This window comes from Gopherus flavomarginatus, chromosome 4, assembly GCF_025201925.1.
Source record: "Gopherus flavomarginatus isolate rGopFla2 chromosome 4, rGopFla2.mat.asm, whole genome shotgun sequence".
NCBI lineage: Eukaryota > Metazoa > Chordata > Testudines > Testudinidae > Gopherus > Gopherus flavomarginatus.
In genome coordinates, this window is record NC_066620.1 from 161,410,781 (window position 1) to 161,434,607 (window position 23,827).

General features: G+C 43.7%; 1 protein-coding gene across 1 annotated transcript; it reads right to left on the reverse strand.

Moving 5' to 3' along the window:
• Nucleotides 1-7,278: 7,278 nt before the first annotated feature.
• SDHAF4 (succinate dehydrogenase complex assembly factor 4) lies at nucleotides 7,279-11,793 on the reverse strand. Its single transcript, XM_050951089.1, has 3 exons — nucleotides 11,686-11,793; nucleotides 9,976-10,128; nucleotides 7,279-7,572 (listed from the first exon to the last, which is right to left on the reverse strand). The coding sequence occupies exons 1-3, from the start codon at nucleotides 11,717-11,719 to the stop codon at nucleotides 7,463-7,465; spliced, it is 297 nt and encodes a 98-aa protein (XP_050807046.1). The 5' UTR covers nucleotides 11,720-11,793; the 3' UTR covers nucleotides 7,279-7,462.
• Between the last annotated feature and the right edge of the window lie 12,034 nt (nucleotides 11,794-23,827).

Below are 23,827 nucleotides of genomic sequence, written 5' to 3' on the forward strand. Positions count from 1 at the left end.
ACTAAGCCCAAGAAGAACAGGAGTACTGGCCCGGCTCAAAGTAGGGGGGGAAGCAGGGAACATCACAAATCCAAAGTTACACAGCAAAACTTTTCCTTATATACTTCATTACTAACACCTGCATTCCTGACTAGACATTGCATCATGCGCTTCAGGAACTAATCCCTGTACCACGAGCTCTGGCCATATGATATTCCTGTATAACCTCATCTCTATACTCCAGGTTTATCTTGTCCACTGTCCCAAGTACCAGAGACCTAGTTTCTGATTATCTTAGCTAGATAGACTCCAGCCTAATACTTGTTATGCCTTAATTTACAATTTACTCTTCCATTCACCTTCTCAAGCATACACACGCTGAGAAATGAGATCTTCCTCATGTCAGATTGGGCATGTCAAGTTAGGCCTACACCTAGAAGGTCTAGCACCTCAGTCAGTTCAGCATGTGGATGCAGCAACTTGAGTATAGCTTGAGTTACTTGTTGCAGAGAGGCAGCTCTCACCTGAGCTACGATAGGACCATCAGTGGCTATATAGCATAAGTGGAATAACTTGTATTAACCCTTTAGTAAAGACCAGCCTTGAGACATCAATTCCTATTTTAGCCCGTCACTCTGATCACTCAGGAGGTTATCAGAATGTAAAAATGGCTATACTGGGTCAGACCAACCTCTCTGGGTTGGTGTGGTTCTGGGGGAAAAACTGGGAGATGGATGACTTGGTTGATGTGAAATGAAGATGTGACTTTAGGTAAGAAGTTAGCTTTCAGTGCCTCTGTAACAGAGTGAATACTCTGCTCCTTCTAATTAATTTATTCTTAAATCCATGAGGGCTGCAGCTTTTTTATAGTCATATCTAAATGCACAATACTATAACTGACTTCTAGTGCCTGGGAATTGCAATAGCACTTATTTCAATAAAGTCATGTTACACTGAGTTTTCACCAGAGTTTCTTCTGTTCCTAAGGAAAGAAAGGAATTATCCCATCTCTACCATAAGTAAACATGGAGATACGCTGAATTTTTCAAGGCAAAGATATGGCCAAATTTGTTCATTCTTAATATGGCAAACATTCACTAGGCAGTTTGTGCAGTAGTAACAGAAATTAAGGTCATTAAGGTACAAATTAGTGTGCTCAATTTTACTGCCTGCTTCCTTTTGTACCTCATTACACTGCAACAAAAATCCTTAACTTATACTAGTCACACAAACCCCTTGCACCAATAGTGAGAGGTAAACAGGGAGCACTAATGTGCTCATCCTAGCATGCAGTTTGAATTTCTTAAGTCTGTGTCAGTTTGTATATAAATTATCAAATGAACAAAAATGTTTTCATAGCAAATCTCTTTTGAAACCGTTAGATTTGTCACTGAAATTAAGCATTTCAGACCATCATTTGGACACAGGTAGAGGTACATTCTGATACTGCTCACTTACACTCAGGTGACATATTTTTGAAGAAAGCGCAAATAAAAATCAGTGTCTTCTAAATCATTCCTTCTCCCAAAAGAAAATAACTGTCTTGCTATATTCCTTTTACATTTCATGTTGCTCAAAATTTCTTATTTTGAAAAGGAATATGATCCCTCAAGGAATAAAACCAAAGTATGTATTACATAAAAAGATACCAATAGGCTGTATAGTGGTGTATCTGTGATGACTTTATTGTAACTAACTGAAAAGATAGTACAAGTTTTCTAGTTAAAAAAATACACTTTTTCTTGTGATTCTCAAACTAGCAATATTATGCCCCAAGGGGTTTTATAAGAACATTCCATGATCTTTAACAAACAGCCTCCGTGATCGAAGGTAGTTTTACTGCCTCAGTTACAATAAATCCTTCCATTATAATTATTTTGTAAAATTAACGCTGAAATATTTGCCTCACAAATAAAGAGACACCATCATGCTCTGGGGTACAATCCAGACCAGTAAGTGACTGTGTCACTGCCTGCCCTGTAATTCTAAGTGCCTTAAATGCTCTGCTGCTGTGGCTTGCAGCCTGACACTGATGGTCATCAGACAAGCATGTACTCAGTGTCTGTGTGTTAAACATTTCTGGACATCACTCTGATTCCAGCAGCCTTCTTGTTACACCCCAGCCACATTCTGGTGTACATCAGTCGTGGTTACTTCTAGCCATGTGACTCCAACACACTCCCAGACCTGAATTTTTACCAAACCATGCACTCTGCAATACCCAGTCCTTTCCTGGACCATTCAAAGGAATAATAAGGTTGGTTTGCTCTTTTAAAAAGAGTCAATACCTAGCAGCTTACCACATTAACTGGAGTTAACAATCACTTCAATTCAAATACAGTGCTGGATTGAGTTTAGATTAAGACAAAACAAGTCTATTAACAACAGGACATAGGTTAAGTGATGCCAAAAAAAGAAATAAAGGTAGAGATGGTTACATGCAACTAAACATTAAAAAACACATCTAAAAGTCTAAAACTTCATCTAGCCAAGGTACAGACTTTGTTTAAGATGGTTTCTCTCATCCATCATTTTGTCCAGCACAGCTAACTGTCTCTCAGTCACAACTTTCTACAGAAGTACAGGGTGCTGGTTCCCCTTGTTTTCCTAGGTGAAAGATAATTTGGCATTCCTTGCCTCCCTCTTCTATAGTCCAATGAACCTCTAAAATGGATTCTTCAGTAGGTTACCCCCAAAATAAAGTTCATTCAAACTGTGAGGAAGAAGACATGGAGTCGGGTGATGAAGAAAGTTCCATGCTGGTTTCTTCCCCTTCTGGTATTTATTAAAATGCAAATTAAACTGTTCCTACCCTCCCCGTTGTTTAAGTGAAGGGCCACTTGACATGCGATTGCTAATCAACTCTGATGACCCCTGGCTGGGGGCACCGGCTTGTCTTTTGTCTGGGAGAAGCCTGTTTACCCACTCCCCAGACGGATCTGCTAAACACATTTTAGTTCCACATTTCCTTCATATTTATATGGTCCTTGGGCATTTACCGTGCACATAGCACACAACACTATTCATGATCAGTGTGTTATTAGTTTTCCAGTGATACCTTACATGACACACATCAGATAGGACATTAATGAATTGGAGTTCACTGACCTTGTTGGGCCAGCTGAAACTCACTATCAGATAGCAGTGAGCCCCTTGCCTCTTGTAGTGGGATGCTGTTAGGTCACAGATTTATAATGAAAATGTTCCAAAAGAGCGAAGAGCAGCTTTACATACCTTGTCAATAAAAGTAACCGTACAGTAATTATTTTGCAAACATTGGCATTAAAATTAAGAAAAATAAGATAAAAAGCAGACAAAAGAGTAAGAAACGTATTAATAAAGACAATGTACTGGAAAACAAAATGTATGACTCTCCTGCTATTTAACAGCAACAGATAAAGAACAAAACAGGAAAAGCTGATAGGAGATTCAACTGAAAAAGAATTAAAGGATTAGAATGTAATTAAGTCCACTCAATACAATTTTATGGAAAATAGGTCTTTTCAAACAAACCTGATTTCATTATCTGATGATACTGCAGGTTTGGTTGATAAAGGTAATTGGTAGATGTAATCCACTTAGACTTTTGTAAGGCATTTGATTTTGTACTGCACAATATTCTACTTAAAACATTAGCACTATACAACACCAAAGTATACATTAAATGAATTAACAACTGGCTACCTGACAGATATCAAAAAGTAGCTGTCAATGAGGAATAACTGAATGGGGGTATTTCTAGTGGGATTCCACAGGGATTGGTACTAAGCCTGTTGCTATTTAACATTTTCACAATGATTTAGAAAGTAAATATAAAATCATTGATGATAAAGTTTCCAGATGATATACTGTCAGTGTGGCACATAAAGATGAGGACAGGGCAATCATATAGAGGAATCTGAATTTCATGGTAAGCTGTGCCTATTCAAACAAAATGAGTTTTAATACAATTAAATGCAAAATCATACATCTAGGAACAAAGAATGCAGGCTATACCTACAGAATAGAAGACTGTATGCTGGAAAACAGCAACCCTGAGAAGGATTTAGGAATCTCAGTGGACAAGCAAGTGAACATGAGCTTACAGCGCGATGATGTGGCAAACAGGGCTAACAAGATCCTTGGATATAAACAGGGGAGTAGTGAGCAGAGGAGTAGGGAGGTCCACATTTTACTAAGGATGAAGAATTGGAGAGGGTGCAGAAAAGAGCTACAAAAATTATTCAAGGGCTGGAAAAAATGCCCTCCAGTGAGCTCAATCTGATTATCTTACTGAAAGAAATTGAGAGGTGACTTGATTACAGTATCAAAGTACATTCATGGGGAGAAGACACTTGGTACTAATGGGCTGTTTAATCTAGCAGACAAACGTATTACAAGAATGACAGCTGAAACCAGACGAATTCAAATTAGAAATAAGGCACAAATTTATAATAGTGAGGGTGATTAACCACTGGAACAAACTACCAAAGGAAGTGATGGATTTTCCAACTCTCCATATCATCAAATCAAAAACAGATGTTTGTCTGGAAGACGCGCTTTAGGCAAAATAGTAAGGTTTTACTGAAATCCAAGGTACTTGGCTCAATACAGGGGTAACTGGATGAAAATAAACAGCCTGTGACATATAGGAGGTCAGACTAGATTATCTAATGGTCCCTTCTGGCCTTAAAATTTATGAATCTGTGAAAATAAACCCATTTTTCCCCAGACAGGATTTAACCAATTTTGAGGTAGTCACCTTTATTTATCTAACAAAAAATACACATACATGTAATTATATAAGCTACAGGAGATAATGGTTGTCTAAGCCTCACATCTGGCATTCCTAGATCGCTTTAAACCATAAATTCCAGTCCCAAGAGGGTCAACTAGCCCTCCACAACTCTCTGAGATTGATAAATTGAGTGTAATACAGTTTACTGTGTCAGTCTTTAAGACAAAATTAAAAAACTGAGGTCCTGTATGCTTTGCACACACAATAAAAAAAACTCATGGCACTTTTCAAAAGTAGCAGTTTGGCCTGGAGCCCTTGATTAAAACTTCCCTTACACCTTAACTATTGTGCTATACGTTAGTTAAATGCTGGCCTGTTCTTCAGAAGTGACTGCATTTCACTATATAGTGTTTCACAAATTGTGTGTGTGTTATATATATCACACATACAATTTGTAAAACATACTGCTTCAAGCCTTGGCCAATCACATTAATGTTCTCCAAAGCATTATAAGTAATTTTGGACAACTTTTGCTCAGATTCGTGTTGTTTTTTGATATCTTGATCTTTCAGCATGGAAGATACTATAAATATTAAATATTAGTACACTTAAAGAGTTTTGGTTTTAAATATTGTTCAATAAGATTACCACGACCATCAGTTTCACATGACCAGTCTTGCATTAAGGAGTGAAAACACTACTGAAGATTAGCGCACAACGTAATTACCTGCTCCAAAAAGTTACTTTATAGCAATGTTGTTGCATGTTTGAATTTAATAACAATTTGAGATTGTCAAATAACTGTCTCAAACTAATATATAAATTAAAGATAATGAAGTAAAGATTAATACAGCATTATACACAATACAGAAAGACATACTTTATCCCCTTTGGGGATGGTGAAGAGAAGGTTTGGTACCCTCCTCTGTACCTAGTAGAATGCTGACAGTGTTCATTCCTGAACTATCTTTCTAACCCTCTGTCTCACACCCTGTAAAAAGAAAAACTCCTGTTTGGAGGGAAAACTGCTCTCTCATGATTAATTTCACTATGCGTTCTGTTTTTTACATTTTCATTTTACCTAATTACTTAGGGAATTTCTTTTATGGTTTCCTTAGGTTACATGATTGATAAGCTAAAGGGAATTCTAAGCTAGTTATTATTACTGACAGCTGTGACAACCAGCAGTTATTAATGAATTTAAATAATTTTTCAATAGATCCTTATTTCATTCATTACAGAAAACATCTGCAATAACAAGCACCTCTTATCAATCACATAACATAATTATATCATAGGCATCCCTTCTCAATCATCCAGTCTTGTTTACAACATATTTCTATAGACATTTTTATTAGTTTGAGGGTGTCTTTCCCCTAGACATTTGATTCCCACAGAATTGGAGGGACCAGCAGTACATGAGGTACAGCCAAATACTCAATCACATGAAATTCCTGAATAAAGGTCACTAATAGGTTAAGAACCAACACTCTGGACCTTAGAATTCAAACACACTCTTTGCTAATATATTAACTATTCTCCCAGAATCATTAATATGCTACTCCTGGGGGAATTCTTCACATCTGAGGACATACACAGAATTCCTCTGTCCTCGCATAATTTTGTATTTTCCCCACATAAAAAACATTTTGCCTAAGAATTGCTGCAGTTCTGCCTTTTTCTCACCAGAGGCCGCTGTGGAGCCAGAACAGCTGGCTGTGTTCATGCCCCTGTTCAGGCACCACAGCAGCCTCAGGTGGGCAAAAGGCAGAACTGCAACACTTCTTAGGCAAAATAAAAAATTCTATGCCCACTGCTGCAGAATTCCCCCAGGAGTAGAAGTTCATCACAACACCCTGCCTGCAGAGCCAGGTTAGGGCAGAGTGCAGCACACAAGGCTGCTGGGGGTTCAGAATGGTTAGTGGGAGGGACAGACTGGAGCATGAGCTCAAGAGCTAGTGGGATGACAGTGTTGAGCCTGGGGTGGGGGGCTGCAGAGACCCATGGGGTTGGAGGTGTGTGTGCAGGGACAGGGATAGATGCGCCTGACTGAAAGGGAGAGGCTTGGGGTCAGCCAGGGTCTGCATAGAGGAGGCTTCCCAAATCCCTAACAATTCCCCCCCCACAAAAAAACCCCTCCCACCCTCACCCAACAAGTTCACTCCTAGGCTCCTTCCCTCACCCTCATCTCCTCGGTTACCCCCGACTCCCCCAACCCTTTGCAATGCTTCAGATAGAAACAGGAAATACAGTTCTATATTTTAATTTAAATTAATTACATAAAGTTCTGTATTAATATGCCTAGTAAGGAATCTATTTGTAAAAAAAAAAAAAAAAAAAAAATTACCAGAATCTTTTATTTTTTGGTCTATATTGTTACAAACATATTTACTGACAGATATATTGAAATAAATTACCAAAATAATTGAAACTGGTATGATTATATTGTGTTATTTTGACAAATAATATATGCAGAATTTTCAAAAATATTGTGTGCAGAATTTTTAATTTTTTGGTGCAGAATTCCCCCAAGAGTAATATGCAAATAAATTGAATATACAAGTAAAAGAGGACTAAAAAGGTTAATATTGACTAACAATGTTTATTTGCAGAAAACATCTCTGAGGATATTCCTCAAATACATGTTGGAAAAAAGAAGCTCCATTTATGAATTAAAAGGAACAACTAGGTGAAATTTCTCTATCTACAGTAAATTCTTGAAACAAGTATCAAACATACTATTAGCAATATAGATACATTTGTGCATTAAAAATCTATACAACGTCCTTTTCTCTCCCAATCTCCATAACGAGTAGGTTCAGGGCCTTTGGGTCCACCCTTTTCCTTTGTAGCAGGATTGATGTCATCTGGAAATTCTAAAACAATATGGAAACTTAAGAGGCTGGATAGCCATCTGTCTTGGATGGTTTAGACACAAAAATTACTGCATTTTGGCAGGGGATTAGACTAGATGACCCTTGCGGTCCCTCCCAACTCTAAAGTTCTATGATTAAAAGACCAATAAAGTTGGCAGATATAGTACAAAGGTAAAATTTCACAGTGTAACCTGTTTGCATCCATTTATAACAAAAGACTGATCTTGATTTAAAAAAATAAATAAAATTTAGGTTAATGCAATAGCAATTTCAGGGAGCTTAGGCTAAAAGTCTTGGCCACAATTATCAAATATAGGTATCTATGGTCATAGAATGTCAGAGTTGGAAGGGACCTCAGGAGGCCAGATAGTCCAACCTGCAGGACCAATCCCCAGACAGATTTTTGACACAGGTCCCTAAATGGCCCCCTTAAGGATTGAACTCACAACACTGGGTTTAGCAGGCCAATGCTCAAACCACTGAACTATCCTCCCTCATATTTGTCTATGGAGATATACCATCACATAAAACTGGAACGGCCCCTGAAAGGTCACTGAGTCCAACTCCCTGTCTTCACTAGCAAGACCAAGTACTGATTTTTGCCCCTAGATTCCTAAGTGTCCCCCTCACAGACTCAGCTCACGATCCTGGGTTTAGCAGGCCAATGCTCAAACCACTGAGCTATCCCTTCCTCCAAACCTAATACCATAATTAGGTACCTTAATAAAAGTGACCTGACATTAAAAGATACTGAGCATCCACAACTACTACTGAATTCAAAATGAGAATTTACTTAATTGAATAGGAGCTGATGTGCTTAGCACCTCTGAAAATCAGTCCACTTTTCACTTTTGCTTAGGTTCCTAATTTTCAGCACCCAAAACTGAAAATTCTGGCCAAGCTTCATTCTGTCTGTAATTTTCTTTGTGTGATAGTGGGAAGACATCTCAGTTTACATAAAAACAACTGAGTTTTCATAGAAGTAATAATTTCTACCAGACATTGTATGTGGATTGCTATTGCTTTCATGAAGAAGGCACCAGGTACTATGATGGTGGGCAGAAGCATAAATCCCTAAACCAGACAGATAAGCTAAAAAAATAGAAATACATCTTTAACTCACATATATTTAAATGTGCCTCATCGTGTTGCCGTGTTCGGCATCTACATAGATTTTTAAATGTCAATATTTGCATATGATTCTGGCACGGGTAGCAGGAGAACAAATGCTTCATCTCTATTTAAGATGAAGCTATAAAACTTATTAAAATATCTAAGCAGCAGCAGAATCTCAAGAGACTCCTCAGTGGAAGTGACATAACAGCAATGGATAGTGAATGGTTAACTAAAGTCCTCATCTGCTATCTGGTTAACAGCCAGCATAAAAGAACTGAGCTGTTGGCCTTCTAACTGATGATTGCTGCAGGGTCAGCAGCAGTAAGACCAGGCATAGGGAAAATTAAAACTCAAGGATTTTTCTGGCTTAGCTAGCCCTAAAACACAAAACCTCTAAACATGAACAAAACAAAATAATTATGTATTTGTTAAATTATATCAGTGGTGGCATTTACTTCTTTTGAGGGTAAAAGGATATAAGACAGAATCAGAATTAAGCATGTCTTCCTGCTTACCCGACCTCCCCAAATCTGAGTAATTCCTGATGGTAACCATAGTCCAATACTGCTCACAGCCTCTTAGTTTTTAAATAATTTACATAGCACTATAAATGTTTATGGTATTTACAGGCATGTAAAAAAAGCCAAGCACTAGACAGTTTAAAAGTAAATTAGATAGTCTGATTATAAAGCACAAATTCTAAGAGACAACAAAAGGCAACTGATCATGGTGCAATGGATGAGTGTGGCTACAGATGAAACATGCTACATGAGTTTAAAGTAACTACCTGTTTTAGGCCAAGCGGAATGGCTCCTAGAAATGCATGTGTACACTTATGTAGTTCATACTTACTGTCTTGTGATTTATAGCAATGATAACAATCTAAGACCCCAATCCTTCAAGCATTTCCACGTGGAACCCCACTGAAATCAAGTGCAAGGGGCTTTAGAGGACCAATGCCTAAAGCAGCAGTTTCTATATTAAAAGGAGTTGGTGCTCCGATGCTTTTGTTTTAATGCCACTGTATACAACTCATAGAATTTAAGGCCAGAAGGAATCACCAGATCATCTATTCCCACCTCCCAGTGCACTATAAAATAGTCTAAAATGGTATTTAATGCCAGCTATGAACATATATAGCATGTTCTAGAGTTCTCTTATGTAACACCTGATCCCGAGAAGTGCTGAGCACCCACAGCTCAGGTAAGATTTGCAGGCACTCAGCATCTCTCTGGATCAGGCCTTTAATTAGTACTTCTTTTCCTTTTTAGAAAAACCATGACTTACTTTCCAGTGGTTCTCTCTCTCTATTGGACTCCTCTGGTTCATCAAGACGACCTACTGGTAATTTTGATTTTTTAGGGGATTTCTGTATAGGTTCAGACTTTCCTTCCACATTAGAACTAGTTCTCCTCACAGAGCTGCACAGCAGACCTGGCCCTATCAAACAAATGCATATTAACATGTAAGTTAGTTAAAATGTAACAGTTTTATGCTGAATAACTGCATCAACCAGTGGTTAAAAATCCTCATAAACTCACTCAACTCCACCTACTAGAGAATGAAGCATTCACTCTGAGCAGGAGCACAAAAAGATTTGTTTAATATTCAATGTGCAGGAAGCCCTAAGACATCAGTGTACATTCTTAATTTTAGACTCTTAATTTTAGAAGCAGATACTGAAAGAAACAGTGTTTAGTATATATCTTGGCCCTCAAACTTGATAAGGTTATAAACCACTTGAAGCATCCTGTCTTATATTTCAGAGTCAAGATAACAAGTATGCTGGCATTTTCTAATGCATACATTCCTCCCCACCCCCCCCCAGGAGTGGGCTTCAACTTCCTCCCAGTAACCTCTTCATTTCTGGGGGGGTGGTCTACTCCCAGCAGCTAGCGGGAGTCTGCATCCCGAGTTTGAGCTAGACAGCATGTCTTAATGGCAGGTGCTGGGACACTGTGCAGCCCTTTGCTACAGCAGCAAAGCAATTCCAATTAAAGCCTTCAGTGAGGAAACAGACAATCTGAGGAGATCTGAATTCAATCTAAATTATATAATCAACATGTACATACAAAATTAAAAGAAAAATATTGATTTTCTCAGAAAGCCCCATCAACATTTAAAAAGTGAATTTGGGAAAACATCTGGCAAGAGCCCCACTTTACAATTAATCACAGGCAAGTCGTGTGAAAACCTGTCAGTTCGTCAAATCACAGCGCTATAAACAAACACATGTAGGGAAAGCAGAATGTTTGCAATGAGCTGTCATTTAAAAACATCCAGTAGATGCCTAGGTACGTCTGGAGAGCGTTATCGTTATGGTTATGGCAGAATCTGAACACTTTAAAACAGGGAGACGACGGGAGAGTTTAAAAAACAAAGGGAAATCCTTCCTCAAGGAAACGTCCATGATATAAGATGACCAATGCAAGGTAGAAAAAGCAGTATGTTTACAGAGCAAAAGAGAAAGCAAGGGCACAAATCCTTTTAATTCCCCTCTGCCCTAACTCCACAGACATCTCCCTGACGCTGGGCCTAGCGGTGACCTCCAAAATAATTAAATTCAGATCAAAATACCACGCTTGGTGCGCCACCTGTTGCTAAGCTGTAGAAAGGGCCGCAAACTCAGGGGCTACTACAGAGGGAGCTGCAGGCAGCTCTGGCCAGCTCTCTAGCAAAGGGGGGTTTCGGCCTGGACCCGTCTCGCCGGTCAGTGCCCAGTGGGGAGGGGGGCCGCAGCCTGACCATGATGCAGCCGGTGGAAGCCAACCCCAGCAGCGGCCACTTCACCAGCTGCGCCGGACAGGAGCCGCCTGTGCCTGGCCTCCAGCTGGAGGCGCCGCCGGAGCCCCCGGCAGCAGGCCGCAGCCACGCAGCTGCAGCGCCCCGCAGCCAGCGCCCAGCCACGCTGCCGTGGCCGCCCCCGCGGGGGCCCGGCCCTCAAACACTGCGCCCGGCGCGGCGCATCGAACAGCCCAAGCCGGCCCGGCCGCTTACTGGTTGCGCGGCCCAGCAGCCGCCGCAGAGCCATGCCGCACCGAGCTGCGCGGGACGCCAGGCAGGGGCGAGGTGCGGCCTGAGCCTGCGCGGCAGCCGCCCCCTCACCCCTCCGGGAGGCGGCGCCGCGCCACGTTGCGGGCGGGGACAGGGCTGGGGGAGCAGCGCAGGGCGGGGTAGCCGCAGACCTGCCCCTTGCCCGCTCGCTCGGATCTTCTCCCTGTTCCGGCTAACGAAGGTGGCGACCCTGCCGCCGTTCCGCGCCTGATTCACGGCTCTCCCCAGAGATGGGGGTGCGGGGCTGCCGGCTGGATGCGCAGCAGCAGGGGAGCGCGGCACAGTAGCTCTAGCAAAGCGGAGTTTACAGCACATTTCTCATAAACCAGCGTGTGAGCCCCTTCTCTGCTCGTATTAATAACAAAGCGTGTTGAAGTTTCTGATGCAGAAGGGGGACAGGCCCAGGCCAGAACTATCCCCTTCAACTTCATAAATCTCTCAGCTACTCCACTTAGGCCTGGTCCACAGTACAGCGTTAAGTCGATTTAATGCTGTACCTGTCCACACTACAAGGCACTTTAAATTGATTTCTGTACTCCCCAACGAGAGGAGTAACCCTAACATTGATATTACTATATCGATTTAGGGTTAGTGTTGACGGAAATCGAAGTTATTGGTCTCATTCTTTTACTGAGCTACCCAGAGTGCACCGCTCCGGAAATCGATGGTAGCCCAGGACCATGGACGCACACAACCGAATTAATGTGCCCTAGTGTGGACGCGTAAATCGATTTTATAAAACCAGTTTTATAAAACCGGTTTTAAAAATTTCTATTTTATGCTGTAGTGTAGACGTGGCCTTAGTGAGAGATGCTTCAGAAATACTTGTAAACGGCCCCGCTCTCCCTCCATTAGGGCCCTCTCTGAAAACAGTGGAAAAACCTATTCTGTGCAGTAAGTGCAAGACATGCTTCTAGAATGAAGAGGAGTCCAGAGGAATACAGGTGGCAGCACTCAAGCAGAAACATTGTTACAGTCTGCCCCATTCCCCTCCGGGGAAAATACAAGTCTGGAGAATTTAGATAGAGGAACACAAAAAAGCACAGCCAAGAAGATAAAGCTTCTGTTGTCCCCTTGTCATACAAACAGAATGTACCCAGGACCAGTGCTAGGGGTTTGAGCGCCCTAGGCAGATGGCAATTTCGCCGCCTCGTGCGCTGGTCCCGGGGCTCTGCTGGAGCTGCCGCAGTGGTGCCTGCAGAGGGTCTGGTGCTCCGTGGCTCCAGTGGAGCTGCCGCAGTGGTGCCTGCGGGCGGTCCACCAGATCCGCACGAGCAGCCGACCGTCCGCAGGCACGACTGCAGCAGCTCCACCAGAGCCGCCTGCCGCCCCCTCCGGCAAAACGGCCAGGACCGGCGCTAGGGGTTTGAGCGCCCTAGGCGGATGGCAATTTTGCTGCCCTGCGCGCTGGTCCCGCAGCTCCGGTGGAGCTGCCACAGTGGTGCCTGCGGAGGGTCCAGTGCTCCGTGGCTCCGGTGGAGCTGCCGCATTGATGCCTGCGGGCGGTCCACCGGAGCCGCGGAGCACCAAACCCTCTGCAGGCATCACTGCGGCAGCTCCACCAGAGCCGCCTGCCGCCCCCTCCGGCAAAACGGCGCCCACCAATTATTCTGGTGCCCTAGGCGATTGCCTAGGCTGCCTAAATGGTAGCACCGGCCCTGAATGTACCAATCTTCACTAAATCTGCATGACTCTCTTCTATGGACACTCAAATTTAAGTGTCTCATATTGATTTAGCTTGTCAATCCCTGATCAGAGTAAATTAAACTAACATAAAGCATGCTTAAATCAATCTGAGAGTGTCCACACAATAAGACTCAAGTAGTTTAACTACATCTGTTTCTAAAAACAATTTACATTAATTAAATTAAATTTTTGTGGGTACATACAGCCTAAGATATTGTGGGCAAGAGTAAAAAACAATCATGTAGGAAGTATTACAAAACACTGACAATTCTTGCTAATACGTTCACTTTTTCAAGCCCATAAGGCTAAAATAACACTGTAGGATCAATTTTAGCACAATTTTTTCACCTAAAAATTAGTTGAGGCGTGAAAAGCCAGGTTTGGTGTATTCTGCAAACACAGAATTTAGTTCTTGAGCCTGTAAGTGTGCATATAACACTGAAAACATGAATTGAATGTACCTGATGAAGTGATACCTTTCTGAAGCTGCAGAGTCTTGAAACAATAGTTCTGAGATGTGTGAACAGCCCCGTTACCTCAGTCAGGGCCCTGTGAACTCTGCAATTCCACAACCAGTTGACATTTTTCCAAGAAGCTACAGAATTCAACCATTTTACTGTATTAATTTTTTGGGGTAACTACTGGGGTTTATTTTGGTGAATGGAAGGACCGGGGGGAAAAGTATTGAGTAGATTAAGGCTTTGATGAATGGAATTCAATGTGCTTTGCTGCAGAACTAAAACAGAACTCAAAACACAATGCCACCCGTGAGTTTAAGAAAAAAAAACCTCCAGTCCCCAAGTAAAACTTTTAATTTTAATAGTTTACTGTTGTAGACTTAGTATTCTTAGCTTATAAATATTTACATTTAATAATTGGGCCACACAATTTGCAATGCATACACACCACCGTTACCAGATTTTCCCATTACATTAGGGTATGGTCATTTATTAGGGTTACTCTTCTGGGGCGCGGTGGGAAGGAGTTTCAGTAATTCTATCAATGTACTGCTTGTGTCACTTGTGTTCTCACACGGAGCTCTACTTCTCCCTTCTGCACGTTCCTTCCCAATGGAGCTATCCTGCAGCATTCCCAATGGCTGGGTTCTTCTAGTCCTAGAATCAGATGAACACACACATTAACAGAGTGCATCTGAGAGGACCAGGTTAATCAGCACTCCCAAGCTGACCCCTCAGATGTCCCTGGACTCAGTGGCCGGTGTTGAGCAGCACTTCCAAGCTGTCACTCTCTTATGCCATGGGTACTGAACCAGAACAGAGTATGCCTGAGCATGCTAGATCAAGCAGCACTTTCAAGCTCCCAGTCTTATATTCCCCTGGACTCATCAGTCTGGGTTGAGCAGCACTTCCAAGCTGCTACCCTCATATGCCCCAGGTTCAGCATGTCCCTATCCCCACTTCACATTACAATTGTTCTGGTAGTAACCCACAGGATTTTGGGACGCTGCAGGGATCTTTAGCTTAGGTACGAGAAGCGTTGCTGCAGAGAGAAAGAAAGAAAGAAACTAGCTTAACCATGAAAGTTATTTATTGCCAGGTAATAACCGTACAAGGGGAGCCAAACAAACAAAACAGTTAGATTTAATATTCTAACTTAAATTTGATTACAAAAGTCAGGTTTAAAAAACTATAACTGATCACACAAGTCAGGGTCAGAAGGCTGTACCAGGAGAGAGTGAGTTAGGTTCTCACCACTCTGTGGAGCTTGAATCAATCAGGGTTTCCAGGTGGTGATGGTGGTAGCTGAGGGTCCAGAGTGCTAGAGACAGGCAGAGCCCCCAGAAGGATCAGTCAGAAGATGAAGTCCCAATGGAATGGATGTAGTTTTTGGATGTGGGCATCAGAGCACTTACTGGAGCATGGGTAGGGGTTTTTATAAGGAAAGAACAAAGGCTCAGGGGAGACCACTAGATTTATTTATGGGTAAACTGATGGCTCAAGGGAATATACCAAAGTTGTTTTGTTCAGGCTAGACAATAGGAACTGATCATCCCGGGCTATGGGCGGTGTTTCTTCCAGGGAGCTCACAATGCAATTAGGCAGCTTCAATATTTTGGATACCAATAAGGGATTTATTACTAGAATTTGTCTGATAACTACTGAGCTGGGTGTGGGCAGGCGTGGGTTCATTAACATGTGGAGCAGAGATCCCCCATCATGCAAGGCTTCCCGGCTTTTCTGGTCTCAGAGTTCAGTGTGGTTCTTGCCTTGAAATCTCTGTTCTCCATTCTGCATGCTAATGGAGATGCCTTCCTGTCCCATCTTCAATGCAAACCAGGCTCGGGGAGTTTCCTTAATCACTCTTCTTTGCAGGGCCGGCTCTAGGTTTTTTGCCACTCCAAGCAAAATAAAATTTGGCTGCCCCCACCCAGCCCTGGGCTCCCCCCGCACCACCCTGCTGCCCCAGCCCTGGGTTCTCCCCCCTTCCTGCAACCCCTGCTGCCCCAGCTCTGGGCCTCCCCCCCACCCACACCCCCTGGCACCCCAGGCCTGGGCTCACACACACCCCGTGCTGCAGCAGCTCTGGGCACCCCCTTTCCCTTCCACCAGTTCCTCTGCCTGCCACCCCAGCCCTGTTCTCTGCCCTCTCCACCCGCACCCCCTGCCGCCCTAGCCCTGGGCTCTTCCCCGCCCCTTCCCCACCTGCACCCTCCTTCTGCTCCAGCCCTGGGTCACTGGTAACTTGCTCCCAGGGCAGGTCATTCACCAGGAATTCTGAATGTGCACAGAACACAGACAGGATTGGTTCCCATATGGTTATAGAACTGCAGTAAAGTTTAACAATTTTCAGCTTGTGCGATTGGAGGCTATCTGGATGCATATTATAAGACTGTCCTCCATAAATGAGGAAATGTCACGGTGCCTTTATTATTCTTTTGTTCCATTCTTTGTTTCTATGGGAAATTTGCCAATGCAATATCACTGTCTTCCTTTTAAACAACTTAAAAAAAACACATAATGGCTGTTGAAAATAGCAATTCCAGTCCTAAAAACCACTGGGAAGCATTTCTTGCTCAATTTTATCTACTTTTTCTACAGCAAATTACAGTGGATCAGTATATTTGATTTGGGAGAAATGAAGTAACAACTGCCCAAATTGAGCTTGACCACTCCTGAATTTTGAGTTGTTAAAATCTAGAAAGCAGGTGCTAGATTCCCTTTCTGCATATTAGCTAAATCTGGAAAGCAAAAGTCAACTTCTGCTTCCATGGCTCAGAAGTGGAAATCCTCCTAAGTGCCTGGTACTGTACCTAAAGTTGCCCAGGTCCAGAGCCTCCCCTCCCTCCCTTTTCATTTTAAAAATTCTAGTGGGATCCACGTACCTCCCTTGCCAGGCTTCAGATAGGGAGGGGCACTGTCCATTTAGTCCACCCAATTCCTTCTTTGGGGGCTGCAAGGTGAGGTCACACCAGTATCCCTAAGCCAGTCGGGTGATGTCTTCTGAAGGGGATATCTGGGCCAAAGCCTTCTACTCCTTGGGCACACTTGTTCCCCATTCACAGAGCCACCCCGCTTTAGCAGTGAGCTCAAGCTGCAGCATGAGGTTTCAGCTACCATACTCCCTCCCTCCCTTTCCTGTTGGTAGTGGCAAGGAAATGCTGAGAAATGTAATTCTTTCCCTGCTCCAGGGCTGGTTCTACAAGCAGGAAGCTAACCAAGGAACTACAGCTCCCACAGCCCCCTGCTGGTTCTGAGCTCCCAGGCTCGATCCCTGCTAGCTGCTGCCCCTGCAAATGGGCTGCCCCCAGCAGCTGCTGGCTTTGTGGGTGCCTAGAGCTGCCCCTGCTTCTTTGGAGCGGTTTAGGTTTGTCTTCCACTGCCTTTTCATTGCTTTTTGTAAGTCTTTCTTCTGATCAGCTTTGGTTCAAGCAGAGGCTGGGTGGTGGTGGGGGGAAGGTTTTTTGTGAGTCAGACAGGCTGGACACTGCACCCTGGTTCCCTAAAAACACAACTTCATCCTTTTCTCCTGTTTTTGTTTTTAAAAAACTTTCAAATACTTCCTTGTGTTCTGAAACATATTCTGATACATATTTTCATTTTCTTCCCATTTTAGTGTGTCAAATTTTTAAACCGTTATCTGCTGACAGCTTGAAATATGTATATGGTAGGTGTGATATTCATCAGTACATTCAGATGTGCACACACTTCAGAACTTGTGTGTGTGCGCCTTTGTTTACTGTATCTTCTAGATAAATACATAACCTTACTTCAACAGGCAGTTTTGCAAATACATGCAGACTAATGTATTACCATAATACATATATCATGCAATGTATTGTATTTTCCAAATAAGACAAGTTAATTTTATATACTTGACTGATACAAAAGTAGGGTGAAAACTGGAAAAAAACAAATAATACCTTTTGTAAAACCCAGGATTTTTTCAGTAAAAATAGGTTTAAACTGAAAATGGAGGGGCTTAAAAATGTAGTAATTTCTGCTGCAGAATGTGGTCCCATTGTGTTGGCTATGAACAGCAGAGATATGAAGATGAGCTGAAAGTAGGGACTGAAAAAGGAAGTCAAAAGCCCTCTTTTCCATTGCCAGAAAGGAGGAAGGTGAATAGTGGGTGAAGACATCAGTTCCAGGAGAAGGAGAGTGGTTGAAAAAATCCCCTTTCACTCATAGGAAAAGACAGTTACCTTTTTGTAACTGTTGCTCTTCGAGATTTGTTGCTCATGTCCATTCCAATGTAGATGTTTGTGCTTGCCACATGCACTGGTGCTAGAAGTCTTTCCCTCAGTGGTATCTGTAGGGGACTGACTCTGGCGCCCTCTAGAGTGGCATGTGTATGCAATAGTATAAGGGGCGCCATTGCCGCCCCCCCGCCAGTTCCTTTTTTCCAGAAACTTCATAAGTGAGGAAAGAGGGTGGGTCATGGAATGGACATGAGCAACACATCTAGTGAACAACAGTTACAAAAAGGTAACAGTCTTTTCTTTGCTTGCTCCTATGCTTGCTTGCTCATATGCATTCCTTTGTAGGTGACTCCCAAACAGTATCACCGGAGTCCATGAACCTGTCAATTGCAACACAACTCTGCCAAAGACAGCCTCATCTCTGGCTTGATGGGTGATGGTGTAATGCATCGTGAACATGTGCACTGAAGATCACATCGCGGCCCTGCATATATCCTGGATAGGGACATGCGTCAGAAAGGTAGTGGACCTCATCTCTCTAGAATACCGTTAACAGGGGCTCCATAGCGAGGGCTTTAATCTCAAAGATACGCCTCACTGAGGTAATTGCTACAAGGAATGTAACCTTCCACGACAGATGGGAAAGGGAACAAGAAGCCATGAGCTCAAAGGGCAGACCTGTGAGCCTAGAGAGGACTAGGTTGAGGTCCCATTGGGGAACCACATCCCAGATCTGCAGAAAGAAGTTTTCAAGCCCCATCAGGAACCTGATCAACATCTCATGCGAGAATACTGATTTACCCTGGACACGAGGACGGAAGGCCAATATGGCTGCCAGGTGCACCTTGATTGAAGAGAAGGCGAGGCCCTGGTGCTTTAAGTGAAGAAAGTAATCCGGGATGGACTGCAGAGACGACTGGGTCGGGGAGATGTTACTCTCCGATGCCCAGCAAGAGAAACTCTTCCACTTTGCCAAGTAACTTGCTCTGGTGGAGGGCTTTCTGCTTTCCAAGAGAACCTGCTGTACCTGACTAAAGCAGGCCTGTTCCTCTGGATTCAGTCACACAACATCCACGCTGTAAGGTGGAGAGAGGCAAGGTTTGGGTGCAGAAACCAACCATGATCCTGTGAGAGTAGGTCCGGGCGGCTGTGAAGTGGCCACAGGGCTACCACAGCCAGGTCCCAATGCTGGCGAAGCCATGCCGGGGTGATCTTGACTCATGCCTTGTCCTTCTTGATTTTTGAGAGGACTTTGCTGATGAGTGGAATTGGCAAGAAGGCATACATCAGGTCCCCTGACCATGACAGGAGAAAAGCATCGGAAAGTGAGCCTCTGCCGAGGCCTTGGAGAGAGCAGAACTGATGACATTTTCTGTTTTGTCTGGTGGTGAACAAGTCCACTTCGGGAGTCCCCCACTTCTGTAAGAGCGCTCAGACAACCTTCGAATGGAGTGACCATTTGTGGTGAGAGAAGGACCTGCTGAGGTGATCAGCCAGCATGTTATGGATGCCAGGGAGGTGCAAGGCTTCCAGGTGGATTGCATGCTGAATGCAAAAGTCCCACAGGCAGAGGACCTCCTGGCATACAGCTGATGAAAGCGCTTCCCCAGGCCTGTTGACATAGAACATAGAGGCCGTGTTGTCCGTCAACACCTGCACCACCTGACTGGACAGCGGGGAAAGGAAGACAGCACAGGCTAGATGAATGGCCCTGAGCTCCCTGATGTTTATACGTAATGCAAGCTCCTCTCGAGGTAATAACCCTTGAGTCTGCAGGGTACTGAGTTATGCTCCCCAGCTGAGGTCAGACACATCCAAAACCAGGGAGACTGTGGGTCATGGACTTACAAATGGCACTCCTTCCAACAGCAACATCCACCACTGCAGAGAGGTAAGTACCCTTGGAGTGACTGTGATGAGCTTGTCCAGGTGATGTCTAGATCGACACCATCCACATTTGGAGGGGGTGCAGCCTGTGTCTCGCTTGGCAGACAACATACGTACATGCTGCCATGTTACCCAATAATTTGAGACAGACTCAGGCCACGGTGAGTGGTGATGCTGGCAATGAGATCAGACATTGCCCTGAACCTGACCTCTGGCAGAAATGCTCTGGCTCGGGTAGAGTCGAGTACCACGCCAATAAACTCTATATCCTTGGACAGAGATTAATGTTGATTTTTGTTTATCAGCAGGCCCGGAGCTTGACAAGTGGCTTGTAGCATCTTGATGTTGCACTGGACTTGGACCAGCCCTTGATGAGCCAGTCATTGAGGTAGGGGTAAATCTGGATACCCCAACATCTGAAGTAGGCTGCCACTACCAACATGCATTTCATAAACACTCTTGGTGCTGTTGCTAGGCCAAAGGGGAGCACCACAAATTGGTAATGGGTGATCCCAACTACAAAACGTAGGAACTGTCTGTGACCGTGGAATATCGATATGTGAAAGTAAGCATCTTTCATGTTGAGGGCAGCCTATTAGTCTACTGGATCCAGGGAAGGAAAGATGGAGATCAGAGAGACCATGCAAAACTTCAACTTCTTGAAATACTTGCTGAGGTTCCACTGATCGAGGATGGAGCATAGACTTCTCTTGGCCTTTGGGATTAAAAAAATAGCAGGAGTAAAATCTTTTCCCTCTTAAATATAGTGGAACTCCCTCCACAGCTCACATTTTCAGAAGGCCCTGGAGATCCTGAGTGAGCAGATACTCCTGAGAAGAGTCCCTGAAGAGGGACAGGACAAGGGGGAGGATAGAAATAAACTGGAGGGTACATCCCCTTGCTACTGTGCTGAGGACCCAAAGGTCTGATATTATAGTGGCACAGGCAGGGAGGAAGGGAAACAGGCATTTGTAAAATAATAGGGGAGCAGGATGTGTTAACAGGTGTGTTGTAAATAAAACACGAGAAGTCATTCTTCCACTCTACTCTGTGCTGGTTAGGCCTCAGCTGGAGTATTGTGTCCAGTTCTGGCCACTGCATTTCAAGAAAGATGTGGAGAAATTGGAGAGGGTCCAGAGAAGAGCGACAAGAATGATTAAAGGTCTTGAGAACATGACCTATGAAGGAAGGCTGAAAGAATTGGGTTTATTTAGTTTGGAAAAGAGAAGACTGAGAGGGGACATGATAGCAGTTTTCAGGTATCTAAAAGGGTGTCATCAGGAGGAGGGAGAAAACTTGTTCACCTTAGCCTCTAATGATAGAACAAGAAGCAATGGGCTTAAACTGCAGCAAGGGAGATTTAGGTTGGACATTAGGAAAAAGTTCCTAACTGTCAGGGTAGTTAAACACTGGAATAAATTGCCTAGGGAGGTTGTGGAATCTCCATCTCTGGAGATATTTAAGAGTAGGTTAGATAAATGTCTATCAGGGATGGTCTAGACAGTATTTGGTCCTGCCATGAGGGCAGGGGACTGGACTCGATGACCTCTCGAGGTCCCTTCCAGTCCTAGAGTCTATGAATCTAGGATCCAGGACACAGGCTGGACAATCGCCTTTGAGCACACCCTCAAAATGCCTGCTTACCACCTGGTTGGTTATGGGTGGAACTCGAGTGAGCAGAGCATACCGGCTGATGGCCTTACTGGAACTTATAGCTTGTGACCTTTTTGCAGGAGGGCTCTGATCAAAGATGGCTCTTGAACCTGTAGGTTTGCTATAGGTTAAACTGCTTCCTTGTTGGCCCCGGTGTGTACAGGCCTAGGCAGTGCAAGCTAGCCCTTGAGTCTTTCAGGCCATGCAATTTACTGTCTGTTTGCTTGGAAAACTGCCAGGCCATCGAATGGGAAGTCCTGCATGGATTGTTGAACCTCCGTCAAAAGGCCCAACAACTGCAACCAGGACAGCCCACTTTATCAAAATGGCCAAAGCCATAAGTCTGGGCTGCAGAGTTAGCTGCATCTGAGGTCACTTGGAGGGCTGTCCTGGCGACCGCCCTGCCCTCATCAAGGATAGCCAGAAATTCCTTCCTTGGTTCTTCTAGGAGCGAGTCTGAGAATTTAGCCATGGACTGCCAGATATTACAATCATAACAGCCAAGCAAGGTCTGATGGTTGGCCACTGTCAGCTGGATGTAGAATAAATTTTTCTAACAAAAAGAGATCGATCCTTGTTCTTAGGCATTGATCCCGATTGGTCCTGTCTATTGTGCTCATTGGCTGCTGACACAATGAGTGAGCTTGGGGCAGGGTGGGTATAAAGATACTCATACCCCTTAGCGGGGACATAGTATTTTTTTTCTGCCCGCTTGGAGATGGGGGCACCAATGAAAATGTCTGCCATAGAACCCTAGTAATTTTCACCACTCCCTCATGCATCGGCAATGCCACCCTAGAGGGGGCTGCTGCACTAGGGCTCCACCAGCTCCTTGGCTTCCAGCCCCAGGTTTGAGGCAACCCTCTTCAGGAGCTCCTGGTGGGCCCTGGCATCGTCCTGAGGAACTGGATGAGAGGGCCCCAGTATTACCTCATCAGGAGAAGATGAGGAGGAGGTAGGTACAGGTGGGTCTACCAATTCCGCCACATCTGCTGTGGGAGCCTCAGCCAAGGCTGGCTGGTCCTGGGGAACCTGCTCTGACTCCACGTCCATAAGAACATAAGAACGACCGTACCAGATCAGACCAAAGGTCCATGTAGCCCAGTATCTGTCTACCGACAGTGGCCAATGCCAGGTGCCCCAGAGGGAGTGAACCTAATAGGCAGTGATCAAGTGATCTCTCTCCTGCCATCCATCTCCATCCTCTGACGAACAGAGGCTAGGGACACCATTCTTTACCCATTCTGGCTAATAGCCATTTATGGACTTAACCACCATGAATTTATCCAGTTCTCTTTTAAACACTGTTATAGTCCTAGCCTTCACAACCCCCTCAGGTAAGGAGTTCCACAAGTTGACTGTGCGCTGCGTGAAGAACTTCCTTTTATTTGTTTTAAACCTGCTGCCTATTAATTTTATTCGGTGACCCCTAGTTCTTGTATTATGGGAATAAGTAAATAACTTTTCCTTATCCACTTTCTCAACATCACTCATGATTTTATATACCTCTATTATATCCCCCTAGTCTCTTTTCCAAGCTGAAGAGTCCTAGCCTCTTTAATCTTTCCTCTTATGGGACTCTCTCCAAACCTCTAATCATTTTAGTTGCCCCTTTCTGAACTTCTTCTAGTGCTAGAATATCTTTTTTGAGGTTAGGAGACCACATCTGTACACAGTGTTCAAGATGTGGGCGTACCATTGATTTATATAAGGGCATTAATATATTCTCAGTCTTATTGTCTATCCCCTTTTTAATGATTCCTAACATCCTGTTCGCTTTTTTGACTGCCTCTGCACACTGTGTGGACATCTTCAGAGAACGATCCACGATGACTCCAAGATCTTTTTCCTGAGTCGTTGTAGCTAAATTAGCCCCCATCATATTGTATGTATAGTTGGGGTTATTTTTTCCAATGTGCATTACTTTACATTTCTCCACATTAAATTTCATTTGCCATTTTGTTGCCCAATCACCTAGTTTTGTGAGATCTTTTTGAAGTTCTTCATAGTCTGCTTTGGTCTTAACTATCTTGAGTAGTTTAGTATCATCTGCAAACTTTGCCACCTCACTGTTTACCCCTTTCTCCAGATCATTTATGAATAAATTGAATAGGATTAGTCCTAGGACTGACCTTTGGGGAACACCACTAGTTACCCCTCTCCATTCTGAGAATTTACCATTAATTCCTACCCTTTGTT